This window comes from Netta rufina (assembly GCF_964035555.1).
Source record: "Netta rufina genome assembly, chromosome: 1".
In the NCBI taxonomy this organism is placed as follows: Eukaryota; Metazoa; Chordata; class Aves; order Anseriformes; family Anatidae; genus Netta; species Netta rufina.
Window position 1 is genome coordinate 206476709 of NC_140123.1, and position 19566 is coordinate 206496274.

The following is a 19566-nucleotide window of genomic DNA, read 5'->3' on the forward strand; positions in this document are numbered from 1 at the left end:
GCACTGAAGATAAAAGCGCATGAGTAAAAGGAGAATGCAGAAAGAGGCACCTTCACCTCTGGGATGTGCATTCTCCCACTACAGGTGCTTGTTAATCATCAAGGTCCTGTGTACCACACAGGCGCTAATGGGTGACCACACGGAATTTCCATTTGGGGGAAATCCATTACTATTCTGTCTTTGCAAATGAAGAACAAAGAATGTTCACCTACACAGATCTCAGATCAAATCTACAGCAAAGCTGCAAAAACAATCTGTCAAGTCCATAGACTTTACCTGTAAAATAATAAATAGAAAAATATTTTCTTCCATTAGTTTATAACTGCTTAGCAGCATGCTCCAAATGTGCATCTTAGTGCCCAAGCTAGGAGTTCACTGCAGTTCACAAACTTAAAAATACAAGGAGAGGACAGAACAAAATGTAGTGGCTTCTTATCATCCCTTGCACAGTTTTGTTCCTCCACTTTTGGTCCCAGACCTTGGAGAACAAGGGTAATACCTAAATCTGAACACAGATAATGAAAAAGACCATTTACTGGAGGCATAATTATAGATGTTACAAGAATCACATGTCTAATCACAGGACTGGATGACTGCTTTGCTCCACTTAGAAATCTGAATTAAAATATAACGAGGAAACGGACTAATAAAAAGAAAATCGCAACCGAGATGGCATCTCTGATTGAGTTTACAGCATGACCTTACTGGAAGATGTGTTTGTACAACCAAAGCAGTGAACTGTGTCAGCAGATGGGACAGACAGGAGCAGGGTCACCTTGCACCATTTCACTGCCAAAAGACAGCAGGTTTGGAACTGTGTGCTTGAACAGCAAAGCAGCAACCAGAGGACCCGTGTAATTTTGTTACAGGCACAAGGAGCAGCAGTATTCACAAGCGTAGCTGTCCAGAGCTTCGTATTACTACAGTTTTCAGTTTCTTATTCTTCACCAATGGAGAGGTAATAATTAAATCAAGTGAGCTGTTTTCCAGAATAAAGTTAGAGAAAGACATTGTTTCACTGGAGTTAAAATTTTGCAATGACCACAGAGAGAAAACTGTCTCAAAGCACACATACTTGGGAGGCACTCTGCTACTTCCCAGAGAAGTCTCCAGGACTCTGCCAATAGCCAGATCTGAGAAATAACAGAAATCGGATTACGGAAAGGAACAGGATATTACAAATTAAGATGTTTTGGTCAGTTCAGACTTCAAAATGTTGCATCACGATCCAGGCACTCTTGTGCTTGGCAGCCTCTCACATACCTAGCCATTGCAGACAATGCCTCCAGCACCAGAATGCCTGTGGGACTCCATGCTCATCCTGGCTGGCTCCAGGATCCCTGAGCTGAGCCTGCAGGCCAGCCCCAGAGCCTCTCAAGCAGCCCCAGCTCAGAGGGGGATGCAGGCCCTCGACAACAGGCAGACACCTGCCCACAGTCTGTGGGGCAGTCTCAGCTTCTTTTGGCACAGTGGCCCACCCCCAGCAGCACAGCTGAGCGATTCTGCCAGCATTTGAACCAACACCACACCAGGAACACAGCACAGGGCTGATCAGAGTTTAACAGCTTGAACTGAAATCAGACCCAGGTGGCTCCTGGGAGCCACTCTGTGCCCACTTGCCACCGCAGTCACCAGTGGCAGCCCCAGGCACCATGACACACACAGCAGTGCCAAACTAACAGCAACTTCATCCTGGCTTTAATGTCTTTGTTTCAGTAAGATTTCGGCTACAATAAGGGTATCTCTCTTTGCAAAAATACAGCTGTTAAAACCTGTGTTTGCCATGTGACAGCTTATGCTAAATCCATACTTACAAGTATTTAGAAAACTGTATTGATTAAATGGCCCTTCCTCCAATAGTCATGAATTCAAGCATGCTTTATCTGAATCATTTGAAACCAGAAGCAAAACATACTTGGCTTTGTAAATCAACTCAAAAACTATAAATATGTCACAGCCATATCCCGTGCTGGGCACATTATAACCACTTTTCAAAGAAGCAAATGCTGGTATTTACATTCTTCCATGTTGTTTTTTTCAGCTTATGGTGCATAGAAAAGCTTTCCTATCAGATTGTTTTTCATTTCAATTTAGCTAGAAACATAGATACTTTCTTTATAATTTGGACTGATTCACTCAAAGCCGAAAGGAGATTTGAGAGCTGAGAGAGTAAGGAAGCTTGCTTTCCTCCCCCAGTTTATGAATATAATCCTGTCAGGAAAGGAATGAGATCTCATTATTCTAAGAACCTGAGGATTTGGGGCCAGGTTTTCAAAAGTATTAAGGTGACTAGACATGAAGAGAGAGAGCAAATGTCAGACTCCCACAGAAATCAAGGGGAGCTAAGCAGATGCCTAAATCACTTAGGCAATTTTGAAATCTCACCAGATACTTACTTATTTTCTGTCACTTAAATACCTTTGAGAATTTGTAATGAGAAACACTAATACAAACCAAATCTCCCTTTGTTTAAAAGATCAGTCAGCTTTAAATACAAAAGATATGTACTGATAAATTTACTTTTCTTCTTCTGTGTCCAGTACGTTACAGGAATATTTATTAAAGTGATAAAGACACTATTTAAAATGTTATTCCACTTTAATTTTAATTGAATTTCAGCTTCTGCCCAAACACAGTTGGATACAAATCAAAATAATAATATAAAAAAAAATCAGAATCCAGTAAAGGCATCACATCCAATTCCCTATACAAAAAATTAAAACGTAAACGTATTTCTATAAAGATATCTAACTGCTTAAATAAACACTCATAGTGTATCTTCCCACGAGCAAAAGTACCATATTTAGTGTGAAGATCATGGTGATTTTCAAATCAGTGTGCTTGAATGGCTATACTAAGAGGCATGAAGGAAACCTTCCTTGGAGAGAAAAAAAGTAAGACACTACAAGAACTTATGCAAATAAAATTAAACCAGCATATGGCTGCCTCTCGCTGATTTCGTGGGCACTTTGTGCCTATTTCTATTTCACAGAATCACAGAATTTTAGGGATTGGAAGGGACCTTGAAAGATCATCTAGTCCAATCCCCCTGCTGGAGCAGGAACACCTAGATCAGGTCACACAGGAACGCATCCAGGCGGGTTTTGAATTTCTCCAGAGAAGGAGATTCCACAGCCTCTGGGAAGCCTCTTCCAGCATTCCCCCACCCTCACTGTGGTTGGACTAGACCTTGGAGGTCTCTTCCAACCTAGATGATTCTGTGATTCATATTTAAGTGGAACCTCCTATCTTCTGGCTTGTACCCGTTGCCCCTTGTCTTATCATCAGATGTCCAATTGATTTCCCAATGTCTCGGTGCAGGCCAACAGCAGGTGAGGGCAGGGGTTGGACACAAGGGGCTGAGACAGGTAGGACCCTCCCATTCCAGCACTGGGGCCATTGTGGTCTCTAACAAAACTCTGCAGTGGAGCTGAGCTCACTGCCTCCGGCATCTCCTGCAGGCTGTCCATGAACCCTGCCCCAATCCTGGAAAAGGAGGAGCCCAGTTAGAGGAGACAAGAGCCAAACCTGGCTCTGCCCTAATCCCACCATTGGGAAGCCACTGGGGCTTCTGCTCAAACCTCTGCCACCTCTCCCTTGTACTTCAGCTCGATTTCCACATCATTACCCAAAACACCCTATGTCAGTAGATTACTGTTGAGCAAGTCTGAGGCGTGTTCACAGAAGTAAGCCTGAGGTTAAGATCAGGAAAGTTCCTGGGGAAGGGACACAGTCCCAGTCATCCTGCTGGGACATTGTGTTCAGCCCATTTTCCCTCATTAGCACAAAACCACAAGAAAAATCAACACCCTCCAGAAAATAAAAGCTCATTGAGAGGAAGCTGGTGCAAGGGAACAAGTCTTTCTCTCTTGAATTGAAATGAAAGAAAATAAATGAGATATTCTTCTTGCAGAGAAATTATTCTAACTGTCGCTCACTATTCAGCCCAGGCTGGGTGCACAGGAAGCCAAGTGCTCAGCCGCACCGCAAGAGTGGAGAGACAAAACATCCCCTTAACGCCAAGTGCATGCTGATGTTTCCAGCAATTTTAGTATCAAAAAAAAAGCCTAATCTTTCCTTAGGGCCTGGTTTGCTACAAACAGCAGATAAAATTAAGACAAACCATCCACAAATCAGAGTGTGGCAGATGACATGGGGTCACAGTCACCAGAAGAAGCTGGTCCTCCCTTGCACCAGCCATTTTACAAGTTCTCACTGAGGCAATCAGACAGCAGCAAGTAGACATCATTGATTCCCTCAGAAACATCAGATAATCAATTTCACTGCACACAACAAGAATCTTTAAACATCATCTCCGAGGTTGGCTCAGTGCTTCTCCAAACCCTTTTGAAGCACTCCCAGCATGAATGGGACCAACAGCCTGCAGAGGGATGCTCTGGCCCAAGGTCCAAGCTGTGGCAGGGGCAAGCACTCAGCAGAGGACTGAGGGCAGTACCTGCTGTCCCACAGGACACACACCTCCACGAGGGATGCTGCAGGTATGCTGCTCCAAGTGCTGCTGAGGCAGCATGGGCTCCAGCCTGCACCAGGCAATACTCAGCTAATGCAACCAGACAGGCAGAAGGCACAGTGCACATGGTACCCGAGTAGTTAGTGCTGTTTTACAGTACCTGCACAGATGCTTGTCTATTCATGGCAAGTCCTTTCACTGTCCAGCATTTACTGCTGACATTAACGAGTTCCTTTGGCTCTCTAATTGGATTTTCAGGGGTATGACAACATTTTAAATAGGAGCACAAACTGGCCAGCACTGTGGTACCTCAATGGAAGCTCCCAGGCTAGTATGCACATGGCTGCTCTGCCACCAGCAACCAAAATGCTGGCAGCCCATCTTCTCCTGAAGAATACCACACAGGACAATACACTGATACTCCCTAAAAAGGGCTTAAAGAAGGCAGCTGTGCATGCCACACCAGCAAACTTGGTCACTCCTATACCAAACGCCAGTGGCCCAGCTCTGCCTGAAGTCCTTCACAGCCTGCCCCGGCTGCCTGCCCCCATGCCTCCTCCCAGCATCACCACGGCCATGGTGGTTGCTCCAATCTCCCAGGTTCATGTAGGGCTAAGACATCCCCCACAGCCCACTGCTCCCTGGAGCTGTGCCACCATCCCCTCCACATCACTACGGCCCTGCTTATGCACCAGAACATAGAGAAAAGCTTGTGGCAGTCACCTGTGGCTGCTGCAGCTGTTGGCTGCCAAGCTGATGCTCTCTCACTGCTCCTTCACCCAGCTGCCTGCACAGACCCTGTCCCATCCCCATGCCTGGGCTGGCTGTCTTCTCTAATTGTACAATTTGCAGCACATGAAGATCACTGCCTACAGCTAATGCTTCCTATCTACACTGATGTCAGTCATCTACAACAGTAATGGCGGACACACTGCTAATAATTGCTTTAAATGTGTCGCTTCTTTCCCATTCAAGGTGGTAATACCCCACGTCTTTTGGTAACACCATGTCCTTTGTGGACATTTTGGTAAATGCCAAGATTTTTCTGCTCAGATTTTTAATTTGTAAACATGTTGGGATTGCCCTTATATCACATGCATTTTTTTGCCCTCCCATTCCAAATTGTCTACTGCAATTCAGTGAAGAAAAAAAATCTATTAGAAGTGTCACTGCCTTCAGATCCCAAAAGGTATGAGAGATTGAATGAAGCTGACTGACTGATTTTACCAAGAATAAGTTGCCTGGCATGCAAAAGGAGTTTTTTTGTTTTGCTTTTTTTTTTTTTTTTTTTTAGGGGGCAGTTAAGATTCATACATCAAGAGCATTTAAAGTTTCAGGTAGGATATCCTGCTACCTACATGTACAATGAGACTCTAAACTCTGAATGTCTTGGTACTTTACTCTCATTCGGATGAGCCTGTTAGCCACAGGTCTCAAGATTTCACATATACCACAGCTTGAGGCACAGTCCTACCATCCCATTAGACCTAAAGCTAATTCTTCACAGCACTTTACATTACTGCATTTCAGAGAAAACAAAACAAAACAAACAAACAAACAAATCCCACCAGTAATTCACTACCCAAAAGATTAGGCGTCATTACAAATAATATGGAAACAATTCCATCCTCATGCCTCAAGACACATGCATGGTCTGCACCATTCCACAAAGGGATTGGCGCTATGCATCTCTCTCGCCCTCTCCCAGCTATCAGTGCCGAGCTGTGCCATGCAGTTAGTCACGCTGCTGCCGTTGGCTGTCAGCACCGTCATTGCCCCTTTGAGCAGCTGGCACAAGCATGTCTCCTGCTCACCCACCGCCTGCACCGAAGCCCTACAGGAGCAGCCCCAGGGCAGTACCAGGGCTCCTCTGCCATCCCCATGAGCATCACGGCCCACGGTGCCCGTGGGCTCCTGGAAAATGCCAGCCAAGGGAAATATGCATCAGCATCCTCTTGATGGAGATAAAAGGGGAGCACAGATGCAAGATTTCATTTGGATGCCGTACTTTAGTGGCAAAGAACAGCTTAAAAAACATAGAAACAACATGAAGGAGTTTTGTTATTTTAAGCAGACCTTAAAGCAGAGAGATTACGTGAATATTTAATAAAGCTTATTTATGGCTACTATACAGTCTAAGGGGATGTCCTCAGATGCTGCCGTTTGGGTCTCCCTGTCACAGGCATCTGCAGCCCTCCCTCTAGGAAACGCAGTCTCCCACTGGCAAAGCTCAGAAGTGATTCATGTTTCCTGGCGCCAGGGAGATGCTGAGAGCTTTCCAGATTTGCTGCCTGGATATTCTTATGCCACTAGACAGAAACGTCATGACTTTAATCTTTGTGAGTCAAATTCAAACTCTAGTAGCATTTTGTTTCTCATTTCTGCAGCTCTGCTAAAGGAAGACAGAGGACCTGTTTCTTCCCATGAGGAAGATTTTAACCTTTACAGTAGGTCAAGTACTTTGGGAGAAAGTTTTGTTCCCTCTGTGTTAAGCCTGTAGCTCCACCCCACTCAGCTCTTGCTGCTGTACATGTTAACTGAAAACTTACAACCCTCTTGCAGAACACGTGTGAGCAGGAGCAAGGCACCAGCCTGCAGACCTGCAGCAGTAGCAGCACACAGCAGCCCTATGCAAAGGGGCTGAGCAGGCTGCTGGGAAGGCTGAGGAAGAAGCAGAGAGCTCGGGCACACAGCCAGCACTGCTGAAACCTGGTCACCTCCTCTGTGTTTCCTGGAACAGCTGCCTTTCAGAGAAAAGCAGCTAAGCACCACAGCTGACAGTCTGGCAACCGTGCACATCAAGTCAGAGGGCAAAACAAAAATAGCCAGGAAGCCAGCCATACCGCACCGTGGAGCTGTAGCTCTGTACAGCCACAAGGGACACAGCAGGGAGCCCTGGGGATCTCACCCTGTCCTACACCCTCCTTAAACAAGAACTCTAAAGCCTCCTCGCACTTTCCTTCATGCACAGGCCACACCCAGGATCTCCTCCATGGCATTGCTCCCTGCCCTGAGCCCCACTTCTCCCTGAACTCTCCAGAAAACAGGCCAAGTTCGAGGGTCACTGAGGGTATCCCCACACCACACAACTATGCAAATGCTGCCAAGCACATTAGAGCCACTGGGCTGCCTCAGGGCCAGCTGTGCTGCTGGAGCCCACCTCGCTCCTCCTGCCTGTAGTTTCCTATCTGCCACTGGTCCTGGCCTCCAGGGAAACAACACAGTCCCCACAGGCTACGGACAGTCTCAAGGTACAATTAGTAATGGCAAGAGAAATCCTTTGATTGTCCCAGACCTCTCCACCGTTACTGTTTTAGCTTCTTAGACAAGAAATGTCATCATGGAACCACTGCAGCTTTCTGGTAAAGTGCAATGCAACAGAACATCCAGCTGCCGTGTGCTCAGGGCCCAGTGACCATCAGCATCCCTGACTCTGCAGCACCCACAGGTGGTATTGGGTTGGGTGTCTCTGTCCGCAGAACCTGGAGGGCTGGGAGGGTTGGGGAGGAGGGAGGGGGCACCTTCCCTCCCAGAAAACACCTATGCGTGCAAAAAGCACCATCCTTACTGCACTCACTATCCTTCAAACATCTGGAAGACCAAATCAATTCCTGCACTGCTAATTTTTACGCATTCCTTGATCACTGTCCACAACCCCTGGACGCAGTAGACCAAGAACGCTCTCCACACAAGGATCGAACCATGCATGGGTTAAAGCCAAGGACAAGGCAATGGCCTGCATGCAATGCGAAGGCGTGCAGCAGCCTCTGGCAGGGGGAGGGAAAGGCGTACTCCTCAATGAACACAATTGTGCTCTCCAGGCATTTAGTCACTTACCCAGGCCAGCAAACAAAGTTTCTCTTGAACTGGCCCATTGTGTGTACCTCTGCCTTACCACCCTGTGGAAAGCTGGCCCCAAGATCTCCAGCAGAGATGAGTCCAACTAGATACCCATCCACAAGCACACGTACACAGTGCATGGACCTCCCTATGCAGGCACCCCACCACAGTTTAGTGGAGTCCTTCAGCTTGCACCCCCATCTAAATCACCCCAGGCTTTGGCAAGCACCAGTATGCTTACACAAGTGACTTGTGTTCTGGCAAGCAAGGAAGGCTGAAACATCTCAAGACCTGGTACTCTCTCTGTAACAGACCACAGCTCATTGGGACAGACCATTGGTGCTGAACATGCTACCAGGGCTTTGAGCTCACAGGCGAGACTCCAGCCTTACCTTTGTATGGAGTTTGGCAAACTGCTTGTCATCCAGCAAAGCCTGGGTGTACACGCGCCTTTTGTACCGGAACTGCAAGAGGGGAGAATGTCAGATATGAAATGAACAAAACACACTCAGCATCAAATTGCACACTGTTATATTCTCTGCTAGACTTGGTGTAGCCAGACAATCAGTAGTGATTTCTCATTCATAGAATCATAGATTATCCCACATTGGAAGGGATGCACAGGAATCATCATGTCCAACTCATACACACTTACACTCAGATACCTGGGGTAACCATATCAAGCTTGATGTTGGTCCTTAAGAAACCTCACTAGAAATGTATCTATGCAGTGATGATTTCAGTGACAACCACTTTTTAACCATTGATTAGTTAGCCAGTAGCACTTATTCTACTGATGTTCAATAGTGCTAATTGGGAATTTGAATACCATGTAGAACAAAACCAGATATTCCCAAGTGGCTGTTACCTTTGTACAGTTATCTTTATCAAGCAAAATTATAGTTTCCTTAAAGAGTAAAATTGGCTTTGACTAGATCTTTCTTCAATGCATGAATTGTATTTTGAGTTTTTGAATTGCTATGAACTTAATCTGTCACCAACATTTCATTATTTCAGCTGGAACTGACATCAAATTATCTTTGGACTGAAGTTACTTATTTTTCAATGCTGGCAATATATCAGCACATTTTCAATCTTCTGTAGTTGGCCTTGTATTCCAAATTTTATCACAAACTTGTACTACTGGGCAGATGTTTCTTCACACAGCTTTTTATAAATTCTGTGAAAAACTCTCACCCACTGATATACAGATGTTGGTCACTTGAAGACGTTACCAGTGTTGGGGCTCCTTTGCACATCTCAACACTGTCATGCAAGCACCCTTTGGTGGCTCCTCTTCACCCCTGGCATCACGTCCCAGGGTCTGCAAATGAGCTCTGCTCCCAGCTGCCAGCTCTGCATCCTGGGCAGCACACTGGCCTGATCTGGGCAGCTTTAGGCTTCTTGCCCACCGCTGCTGTCCTAGCCTTCAACCCTGGGGAAGCTCCTGAGCACACCTGGTCCCAGCTGCTGTGCACTACAGGGTAGGGCAACAGCAAAGCAGGTCTGAGAGAGGGAAGGCAGGCTGTGTTGGCTTTGATGTCATGACAGCACACAACTGCGACCCTGGGGCAAAGCAAAAACTTCAACTGAGAAGAGTTAAGTCGTGCAACCCATCGTCAGCCACTCAAAACTACATGGCAGAAGTGGACAGCTAACCCTAAGCTACTTGCACCCCAACAGTTCTGCTCTGATAGCTCATCCGTGGACTGGACTTGTGCAAGGAGGACATGCAGACACATAAATTTCAAAATCTCTTTCAAAGCTACAAGGTGCATGAACTGATTGTGTGATGGCTAATAATGGCTGAAACACAACAGTGTTGTTTGGCATACAGATGAAATAGCTACCTCGTTATGAATGACATAGTAAGCATCTGACATTAGATGACAACCAGTAGGATAATGTGGGATATGGTCAATACTATCAAACACACGAGGGTAACTGGATCTCAGCAGATGGGCAGGCAGAAACCTGCCCACTGCTTGAGCACCAACATGCTGTGTTGCAGCTCCTGTTTTATCCCAATAAAGGAATCTGGAGTCCCAACAGCTCTCCATAGCAGAGGACTGAGCCAGCATCCCACCTCTCCAGGGAAATACTGCAGATACCTGCTTTTTAACTCTGTAATTTTTCTGTTGCTGTGTACAAACCCTCATTTATCTGATTACATTCATATGCAGCCTTGAGGGCTAATTTATCTTTTGGGCTCAAGAAACCTCATTGGTATCAACATAGGATTTATTTCTTGTAAATGGATTCAGGATTTTTGGTTTTCCAGCAAGTATTCTTAAGTGCTCGGCTACCATTCTTATCAAGTTATGAAGAATTGAAATGACACATAACAAATATCCGTGTCAAGTCTGCATTTAGATATGTGCACTAAGACATTAAGTATGGACATTATGCTAAATTATACAGAAACGAAGCATTAAAGCCTATGTAAAGAACCTTAAGGAATTTACTACCTCATAGGTTTATTTGCAAGCATTCTTAATGTTGTTCCAAATGTTTTTGTCTATATTAAACGTTAGTTGACTAAGAAATTGTGCAGTACTTTCTTTCCAAATTAGTCAGGATTAGTTATAATAACAGCATTCACGCTTGCATTTATAAGAGTTCATGCAGCTTAAGTGTGTAATGCTTTCTAAGTAGATTCTGTGGGTAAAATATAGCACAAGATCCCTAAAACTAGAGGACCACATGCAGGTAACCAAAGTCCCATTACAGTCAGCGGGCAGCCAATGGAGCCTAAGAAATGCTCCAGGTCACCCTTAGAACAAATACCTTCATGTGTTCACCTGAATCCCAGCCAAGGGCAAAATCTATACTAAATGTCAGTACAGCGTAACTCAGTTAATTTCTGTTCCACTTAATTTTCTGGAACAGAAAATAGTATAGCATGAAACTTAGCATTTATCCTCCATGCTTATCACGTAGATGAGGTCCACACAGGAACTGTCATTTACTGTCAAAGCACATAGTTGCCCTCCAGCCTCTAGGTCAACTGTAAATTAAATTAAATTAAATTAATAAATATATATTAAAATAAAGTAAAAAATGTCAAACAGCTTCTTCAGCCTCACATTCAAAGACCTCCCTATGCTTTTCCTTCTGTACCAATAGTTTTCCTTCTGTAACTTCAATCTTCCATGACAGTTAGGTGCCAGTGGAAAAAAAAGAAATTTTGATCAACAGGGTCAATAAACAGGGAAGCCGTTTCACAGGACTGTGGCAGATGTTATGGAGCTCTCTACCAGACAGAGTCATGAGCAACTAAAACTAAAACTCAGAGGCGTTTGCCTCAGCTTTCCCTCAATGAATTCTCTGTGAGTAAACATACACCCACAGAAATTTCTGTGCTTTCACTCCTGATGGCAAATGGGGAAAAAAAGGGGAGGGGGGGGCTTAATTTTTGTGGTGCCTCTGGGGAGACTAGTGTGGAAGGGATCATAGGGATCATATAAGTCCTATATACTTATGCATATATATATGTGTGTGCGTATATATCTATATCTGTATATAGATACACACATATATATTTGGAAAAAAAAAAGGAAAAAAAAGGACAGCTACCTCCAGGTAGGGGACAGGAGTGTCTGGATTCAGGGGGTACTCCCGCAGTAGACGCTCCTCATCCAGGAACTTCCCAGCCCTGCCGTTGAAGGCTGGCTGGAAGAGCCCATAGTTGAGAACATCCTTCAGGCTGTGGTTGAGAGTGCACAGAATGCGCTGCTTGGAGACCCACACAGGAACATCTGGATTCAACCGCAGACACTTCTGTGGAGAGACAGAGGGCAATTAGAGCTGAGCATCCCTAAGGTTCTGTAGTCCACCACCACACCCAGGAGCAGTCACACTAAGAGTGAGGAGAAGGATGAGATTGGAAAGACACAATCTTTTCCATGTCAGTTGGTTGGAGGAGGGGAGGAAAAGAGGGGGAAAAAAGTTGAAAATTAGAGAAGAATGAGATTTAGCAGATCCCCCCCAACCTATTTTGTGTGGTTCAGGGCAGACTGGTATTTTACAAAATCCTATAAAATGAGATGTGCCAAAGAGTATTTTATGGCCTAACAACAGTATTATAGCAATATTTTAATTAAATATCCCTCTGACAGTGTGTAAGGAGTCTACTGAATTCTCCACTAGGAATTTTGCACGTGTGTAAAAAAAGGAGCAGTGCATGCCAGCACTGCAACCCCTTCCAGGAAGGCAAGGCATCCAGTGAAGTCTTCTGTCAACTCTGTCTTCATGCATTCGAAGTCCTATTTTTCCTTTCCACCCTCTAACACGCAGTGAATTTCCCTGGTCCTGTAAGCAGCTTCCCCTGCTCAGGATCTGAGAAATCAAGTGTTCGCAGTCCATCACCTTCAAGCTATGTCTTCTGCAGCTGTCGTGCACCCTGGCTGTCTTGGCTGCAGAACCACAGGCCCTTCACAATGTCTGCTCTCACAGCCAGGAGCAGGAAGGAAGGAAGATGCTGTGCTGGCAGCACCAGAGGTCAGGCTTACAACAGCCAGTCCCCATCAGTGGTCTCAGCTTCCCCTCCCAGGTCACAGTTTTTGCTTTTTGGCCCTTGATGTCTCCTCATTCCGGTTACTTTGGTTTTCCTCCTTCTTTGCTCTTCCACCCCATCCACACTTTCTGGGCAAGGAGAAGAAAGTCTCTGGTCTTGTTTCAGTGTTTTGTTTCAAAACCACTGCCTGTCAGTTCCATGTAGAGCTCCTGATTTCTGTGCTGGAAGGCAAAGTGAGCAACTGCTTTGAAAAATTAAACAGCTTTGCCTAAAGAAAAGCAAATGGGCGGTAGGCAGCAGAGCACCAGTGCTGCACTGCACAGTGCCAGGCCTGATCACCACCCAGAAGTCACCAAGCAACACGGCAACTGAGCTGATGTTACGGTTCATTTTTCTCAGGCAAGGATAACTTGCACTTGGCAGCATGCCATGTACTGCAAACAGAGGTCAGAGTTATCTATTTCATTGCTGACCACAGTAGCAAGTGAGCATACTTATCAACACGTGCTTGTCCTAAAGCAGGCACTGAGGAGAGGCAGACACTTGGTGGTCTGAGACATCAAGAGTTCAAAACCTGTGACATGTCAGCTCTGTTGTGCTTCAGCAGAACATGTATCATTCTTTCAGGGACCCCTAAATAGAAAATCACCATCTACATGTATACCTTCCGACATGCTTACTTAGTCTCTAGGATTTTTCCTCATTGTCAAATTATGCTTTTTGGTACAAAAATATGTGGCTAATGGGAAAAAACTATTGACAGATATGCACATATGTACAAGCACAAGTGCTGGTTGAAGGCACATCCCTATACAAAAATCAGTGAATCTTATATCAAACTTTACACTGCAAAAACATACTCTGGAGAGTATTGTTTCCTGTTTAGGAGAGAAAACAGCTTCCATTCTGCAGTGTGTTTCATTAACCAGTGTCAGAAATTGGAAAGAAAAAAATACGTACTTCCACTGTTAGGTCAAAATGCTTCATTGCCATTTGTGGCAATTACTCTACTTAAAGTGTAATGTCTCAGTTTTTCCAAATACCATTAAATGTATTAATAACTTTCTCATATCAGAGTTCCTGAAACTAAACATGCTTATTCCACTCCATGATGCAGCATAGGCGCTCCAGGAGCAATATCCCACCAACCCCTGCCAAATGGTTGCAAAGGATCTCTCTGTACAGCCTTAACTCTGAAGTCTGCATGGATACACAGCAGAAAGCCGCTCTGTGTTCAGTTTGCTCAGGCAGACACTGCAGCAAGGGCTCCTCCAACTCCTCTTTCACTGGGAACGCATCAATCTCCACCAGCACAGCCAGGACAGCCATGGCAGCTCCCAAATCAGTACCTGGCTGATCCCAGACAGAGCAGGAAATGTTCATCTGCTTGAGCCACAAGCACCATACCAAGCACTGATCCCCACCTCCATCAGGAAAGAGGTGCTGAGTTCAAACAGCACAGGACCCTGTCGCAGCAGGCACAGGGACATCCAGCCCTGAGACAGCACTTGACACAGGCAGGAATAACTTCCAGCCCTAAGGGCTGGGACACTCAAGCCAACAAGAATGTTAAAAGGAATCAGGAAACCAGTTGTCTCGTGCAGTCCCAGGCTTGTAGGCGAAGGGCAGGTCTGTACCCCCTTGCTCCTCAGGCTCTCCTGACAGGATGCTGAGCACTGCTCTTACACCAGTCCCCATGAGGAACCTGGGCAAGCACACAGAGACACTGCAGAGCCGACCCTGCACCAGGTTGGATGGGGACAGGCTGGAGGAAGCTTTCAGAATAAGCTGCTCGGTTTGGCTCACTGTCACTAGCAATAATTTTTGTCATACAACAATCAAAGCCTTAGAAACAACTCCTGAAAGAAAACGATGCAGCTTTGCAAGTTAGACAGCATGGATGACTCCTTCCTGAAGGAAGAAAGAGCTCATAGCTTCAGATTCAATCCTCAGCACCACAGAGGATGACAGACAAGATCTATTCAGGTACCACCCTGCAATAATGACAATAAAGAACTTATATTTGATGATCCTTTAACAGCAAAAAAGACTAAAATTTTTCATCGAAATGCACAAAAATGAGAAAGAGTTGAAAGGAAATTAAAAGAAGCAGCTGAAAAGGTAACGTGCTTGCAGGCAGCAGGGAATATATTTCATAATATCACATTAGAAGCTCTGAACGAATGTATGGCAAAAATAGAAAAATGGTCTCTAAGAGGTCCCAGAGAAAGACAGAGTAGCCAAAACAACAGAGCAGGGAAAGCTATAGAAAGTAAAAGACTTCCTTTAGAAAATGGAGTCACCTCTGAATGAGAGCAGAACAAACCACATACAAAAAGACAATGGTAACAAAGGCATTAAAAACTAGCAAATGCAAAGGAAGTGGGGAGTCTGATGGACAGTGGGTGAGGCTGGCAAGTGACTGAGGTGTGAAGTCATCCCAGGAAGAGTCCCTGGGCTCTTCCTGTGAGGATGGGCAACAGGACAGGCTCCTTGCTGCCACTACAGCTGCCAACACGCAGAAACTCATAGGTAGGTGACAAAAACTCCACAGCAGGCACAGGAGCATGACAAGTTCAAGAGCAGGCTGATGAAACAGTGTTGACCATGGTGGTGCAAACTGTCTTTGGAGTGGGAGCAGAGCTGAGGCAGGAAGCACTGAGATCCCGCTGGGTGCTGCAGTGCCCTGGGTCCCACAGGACTGACCTCTCTGACAGGGAAACGGACAGGACTTGGACAAGCATCCGCACTGCTGGGAGAACAGCTTACTTTCTGTAGAGACATGCCTCCCACCTACGAGGAGAGCTTGGAGAGAACCCACGCTGCCAGAGCAAGGCTGGCCTGCTTACCCAATACACACTCGTACTGCCAAAGTGTTTTCAACAATGTCCCTTGCTGCCATAAACAAGACTTCCAAAAGCAAGGAAATATTCTTTTGGAATAACCAACAAGGAAGATGGTAAACAAAGGTTAAGGTTAACCAGGCGGGTTTCCTGACACGGAGGTGTTCATTAGCAGAGTCACATGTGCACATGCCGGGATGTGAGCTGAAGTGATGTAGGCTGAAGGCTGTTACAACACTTAAATTGGCAGCACACCCAGATCTTCTACATCACGTGTGGGTCTGATCACTCTGTCTTTTCAGGAAAAAACAGAAACAGGAAAGGTAAAGATGACAAAGGTGACTGGAGGCATAGAGTGGTCTGCAGGGGACAAGTGTACTGGACTTGAGCCCAGACCCAGAAGTGAAACATCCCAAAGGAGCAGACAGCACCCCGCTGCAACAGCCAGGGTTTGCACCCAGTGGGCAGTGGCTCCATCTGATGCAGGTGCTGGGACCAAGTCACAGGAACAGAAAACAGGTACAAAACAAACAAGCCCAGGTATCTTTATGACCTTTATTTAAAAGACTATACCTGGTTTTCCCAATTATAAGTAATTTTTCCCTCTGATTTATTAAAAGCCTATCCACTTAAGTAGCAGTTTCAGCAGTGAATTCTTCCTGTGATGTGGGGCAGAGATTATTAATCCTCTGCCTCCACTTGCTCCCCTGCAGGATCCTACTGGCCTTGCTCACAGGAGATGGATCAGAGCCACAAGACAGCACCGCCACTGGAGCCACTGGGGCACTGCCACCAGTGGCAGCCTCAGCTTGCCACCAGCCAGGGAGCCAGCAGCAGCCCCCACTCACAGACGGACAGAGGTTGAGACAGTCCCTGGCCAGGAAACTGCGGGACGGGATGGACATCACCAGTGCAGCTTTTCTGCTTCAGCAACACAGGCCAAGGAAGAAGCTGGGTTCTGCAGGGACTGGGCAGAGCAACAACCACCCTGCATTTTAGTGGAGAAGAAGAGAAGCCAGCACAAGTTTCCTGTGCGCTGGATGGTGGTGGTGAACAGACTGGGACCAGCTTACAGAGCAATGTGTATGCTGGCAAAACAACAGGAATTTGGGGGCTTAGATCACCTCCTGAGGAAAGCTCTGGCCCTGCCATCTGATGTGCTGGAACACCATGCTAGGAGAAGCTGCCTCCACCAAGAGGAAACAAGATAAAGAGTAGGAGGAAGGTTCTCAGCTCCCAGCAGGAAGGTGGCTGGTGCATGAGCCCTTCTTGCAGAGTTCCATGCTGTAGATAAAGTATTTTGGCTCACTTAGTTTTCCAGCAAAATGGTTGCTGCTTATGACCCAGTCTGGAAGGATGTTGTTGACTGTTGTATCATCCTCTGGTATCCTTTGTGGGTAGGAAGCTATTCACAGTTACTTCTTTAAAAAAAAAGGTAAAGTCCAAGAGACCCCATATTACAACCTCTCTGCTGTGCTGACAGTGACAACCATCTCCATCCTATAGTCCCTCCATCATTGCTTTCAGAGAAGCAGCTGCCTCTGATACAAACACAGCTTGAAATGAATGTTTAAAGAGATCCAGCACCTGACTAACTCTAAGTGAGTGGTTTAGGCAAAAGCTCCCTCTTACACAAAGCTACAACAGCTTTATTATTAACCACCTGCAAGGAAAGGGCTGCTGAAGAGCAAAATCACCAGCCCATTTCATCCAACTGCTGAACTCTTCATACAGAAAAGACAGTGCAAAGGAAATGCAAAAAAAGTTTGGGATCAGCTTGACTTATAGGTCCAACCAAAGAGCCCAAAATAGGTTAAAGAGGTGAGTATTTCCTTCAGAGACCTGGAACTTTTTCCTGATTGGCTCACTGCACCATCACAACCACAACCACAACCACACAACCACACACAGAGAAACAAAACAAACAAAACAAACATAACAAACAAAAAACACCACAAACTACTGTCTAACTTGTGAGCAGTTGGAAAATGAAGATCTGAGAAGCTTTAGCTGTGTTTAGTGCAGACAAAAGCCACATACAGTAAAGCTTCTTCTACAGAAGGGTGAATAAGATCTTCTGTTCATCCAGCATCAATATAGAGAAACAGTACCCGGATAGAAAGGTCCTAATAAATACATACAGAACTGGTAAATAAATTCTCAGTATAAAGAGTAAACGAAATCAAATTTGACTAGGGAATGGATGAAACCAGTGAAAATAGCATATGGTAGTTGCCTTTGCAGCACACATTCAACATGCCTTCTGATTCAGCAAATGTAAAGCCAAGAAAGCCTGTTAAATCATTTATTCTGAGCAATATACCAGTACTCTGCAAGTTTCAACCATTAACTACAATGATCATCTGAATTGCTTCAATTTGGCTGTTTCCTGAAAAGAATCCCTTAAAAATAAATTAAAAAAGATAGAAAAGGCACTCCTTTCTTGGATAAATTAATAAGTCAAATACTCATCCTCAATGATAAAAGGTAGTCTTCATTCTCATTTGATTTCCTTGGTTTTAACCTCCAATCATTATTTCTTGTTATATCTTGTGATATAGCTTGTGATCTGTGATATTGAATAACTGTTTAGTACTGTGTCTTGCTGTACTGGCAACCCCTGTTTAACATAGTCACCTTTTAGTCTTGTTCAGGGTGAGCTGAAGAAACTAGTATGTATAAATTATAATGCATTTTCTCCAGATCTCAAATCATTTTTGTTGCTCTTTTCAGCACTCTCTTTAATTTTAAATATACCTTTTAAATTGCAGAATGCAGAGCCAGAGGCAAAATTCCAGCATCTGTCTCACAGCTGTCATATACAGCTAAAAAATACCGTCCTCACTTCAACTCACTGTCCACTTGCTTCTAACTCCAGGCATCACATTAGCAGTTTTCAATAAAGCATGTGGCAGTTTGGGTTCAGTTTACTTTGACCACTGGACCCCTTTCAGGCAGTCAAACCCCACATTCTTTCCAATACATATCTCCTTGTTTTCTTGATCTGGCATCAGTCCTTAGTTACCTGTAAAACTGCGCATTTGAATGAATTAAAACATAATTTATTTTGATAGGCTAACATCCTAAACCAGTATTAGTTAAAACAAGATTGTGGGGGGATCAGACTGCAGAAAGAGACAAGGCTTCATGTGTTCCCTAAATATGATACCCTTTAGCCACTAGTAGAGACTGATACAGGGTCAGAAAGACCATTGGTTTGGCCTAGTGGAGCTTTTCAGTCTCTTATTTCATAGAATCAGAGAATATCCTGAGGTAGAGGGGATGCACAAAGATCATAGAGTCATGGAATCATAGAACGGCTTGGGTTGGAAGGGATCTTAAAGATCATCTAGTTCCAACCCTGCTGCCATAGCAGGTATGCCACCCACTAGATCAGGTTGGCCAAGGCCCCATCCAACCTGGCCTTGAACACCTCCAGGTATGGGGTGTGAGAAAAATCTCAATAACTTTCTTCAGACAGGACCTTCTGTGAAGCTATTTTATTCGTGATTGCTATGGCGGGCGTCCTGCAAGCAGGAGCGCACAGTAAAGGTTTATCATAACCCTATATTCCTTATTACCCAACACCTGATTTCTGCCCTGTTTCCTCATTGGCTGTGTACTACAGGTTCACAATCTACTTGATGCACTTCTATACCACATATGTACGATTTTATTTGACTGTTAATTTCTCCTTTTCCCTTTTTTCCTTCTTCTCTCATGACTAGAGGGCCCATGATTTTTGTTTTTACTGACTTCGTACTGCTCATCCTGTTTTTCTTAGCTATTCTCCTTATTTTGGGACAGTAGGACCTTCCCCTTATCTGCTTAACATACTCCCCACAGCTATGCTGCAAAATCACTTTTGAATATGCAAGGTTACTGGGAATTTCCAC

At 45.0% G+C, this 19566-nt stretch overlaps 1 protein-coding gene across 4 annotated transcripts in view; it reads right to left on the minus strand.

Annotated features, from left to right (window-relative positions):
- SHANK3 (SH3 and multiple ankyrin repeat domains 3) overlaps positions 1–19566 on the minus strand; it is a 376332-nt gene that overhangs the window by 306816 nt on the left and 49950 nt on the right. For all 4 annotated transcript variants that reach the window (XM_084305956.1, XM_084305955.1, XM_084305957.1 and 1 more), the window contains exons 4-5: positions 11888–12091; positions 8704–8775 (exon numbers count right to left, since the gene is read on the minus strand). In XM_084305956.1, the coding sequence (XP_084162082.1) occupies positions 8704–8775; positions 11888–12091 (276 nt within the window). The remainder of the gene's footprint in view (positions 1–8703; positions 8776–11887; positions 12092–19566) is intronic.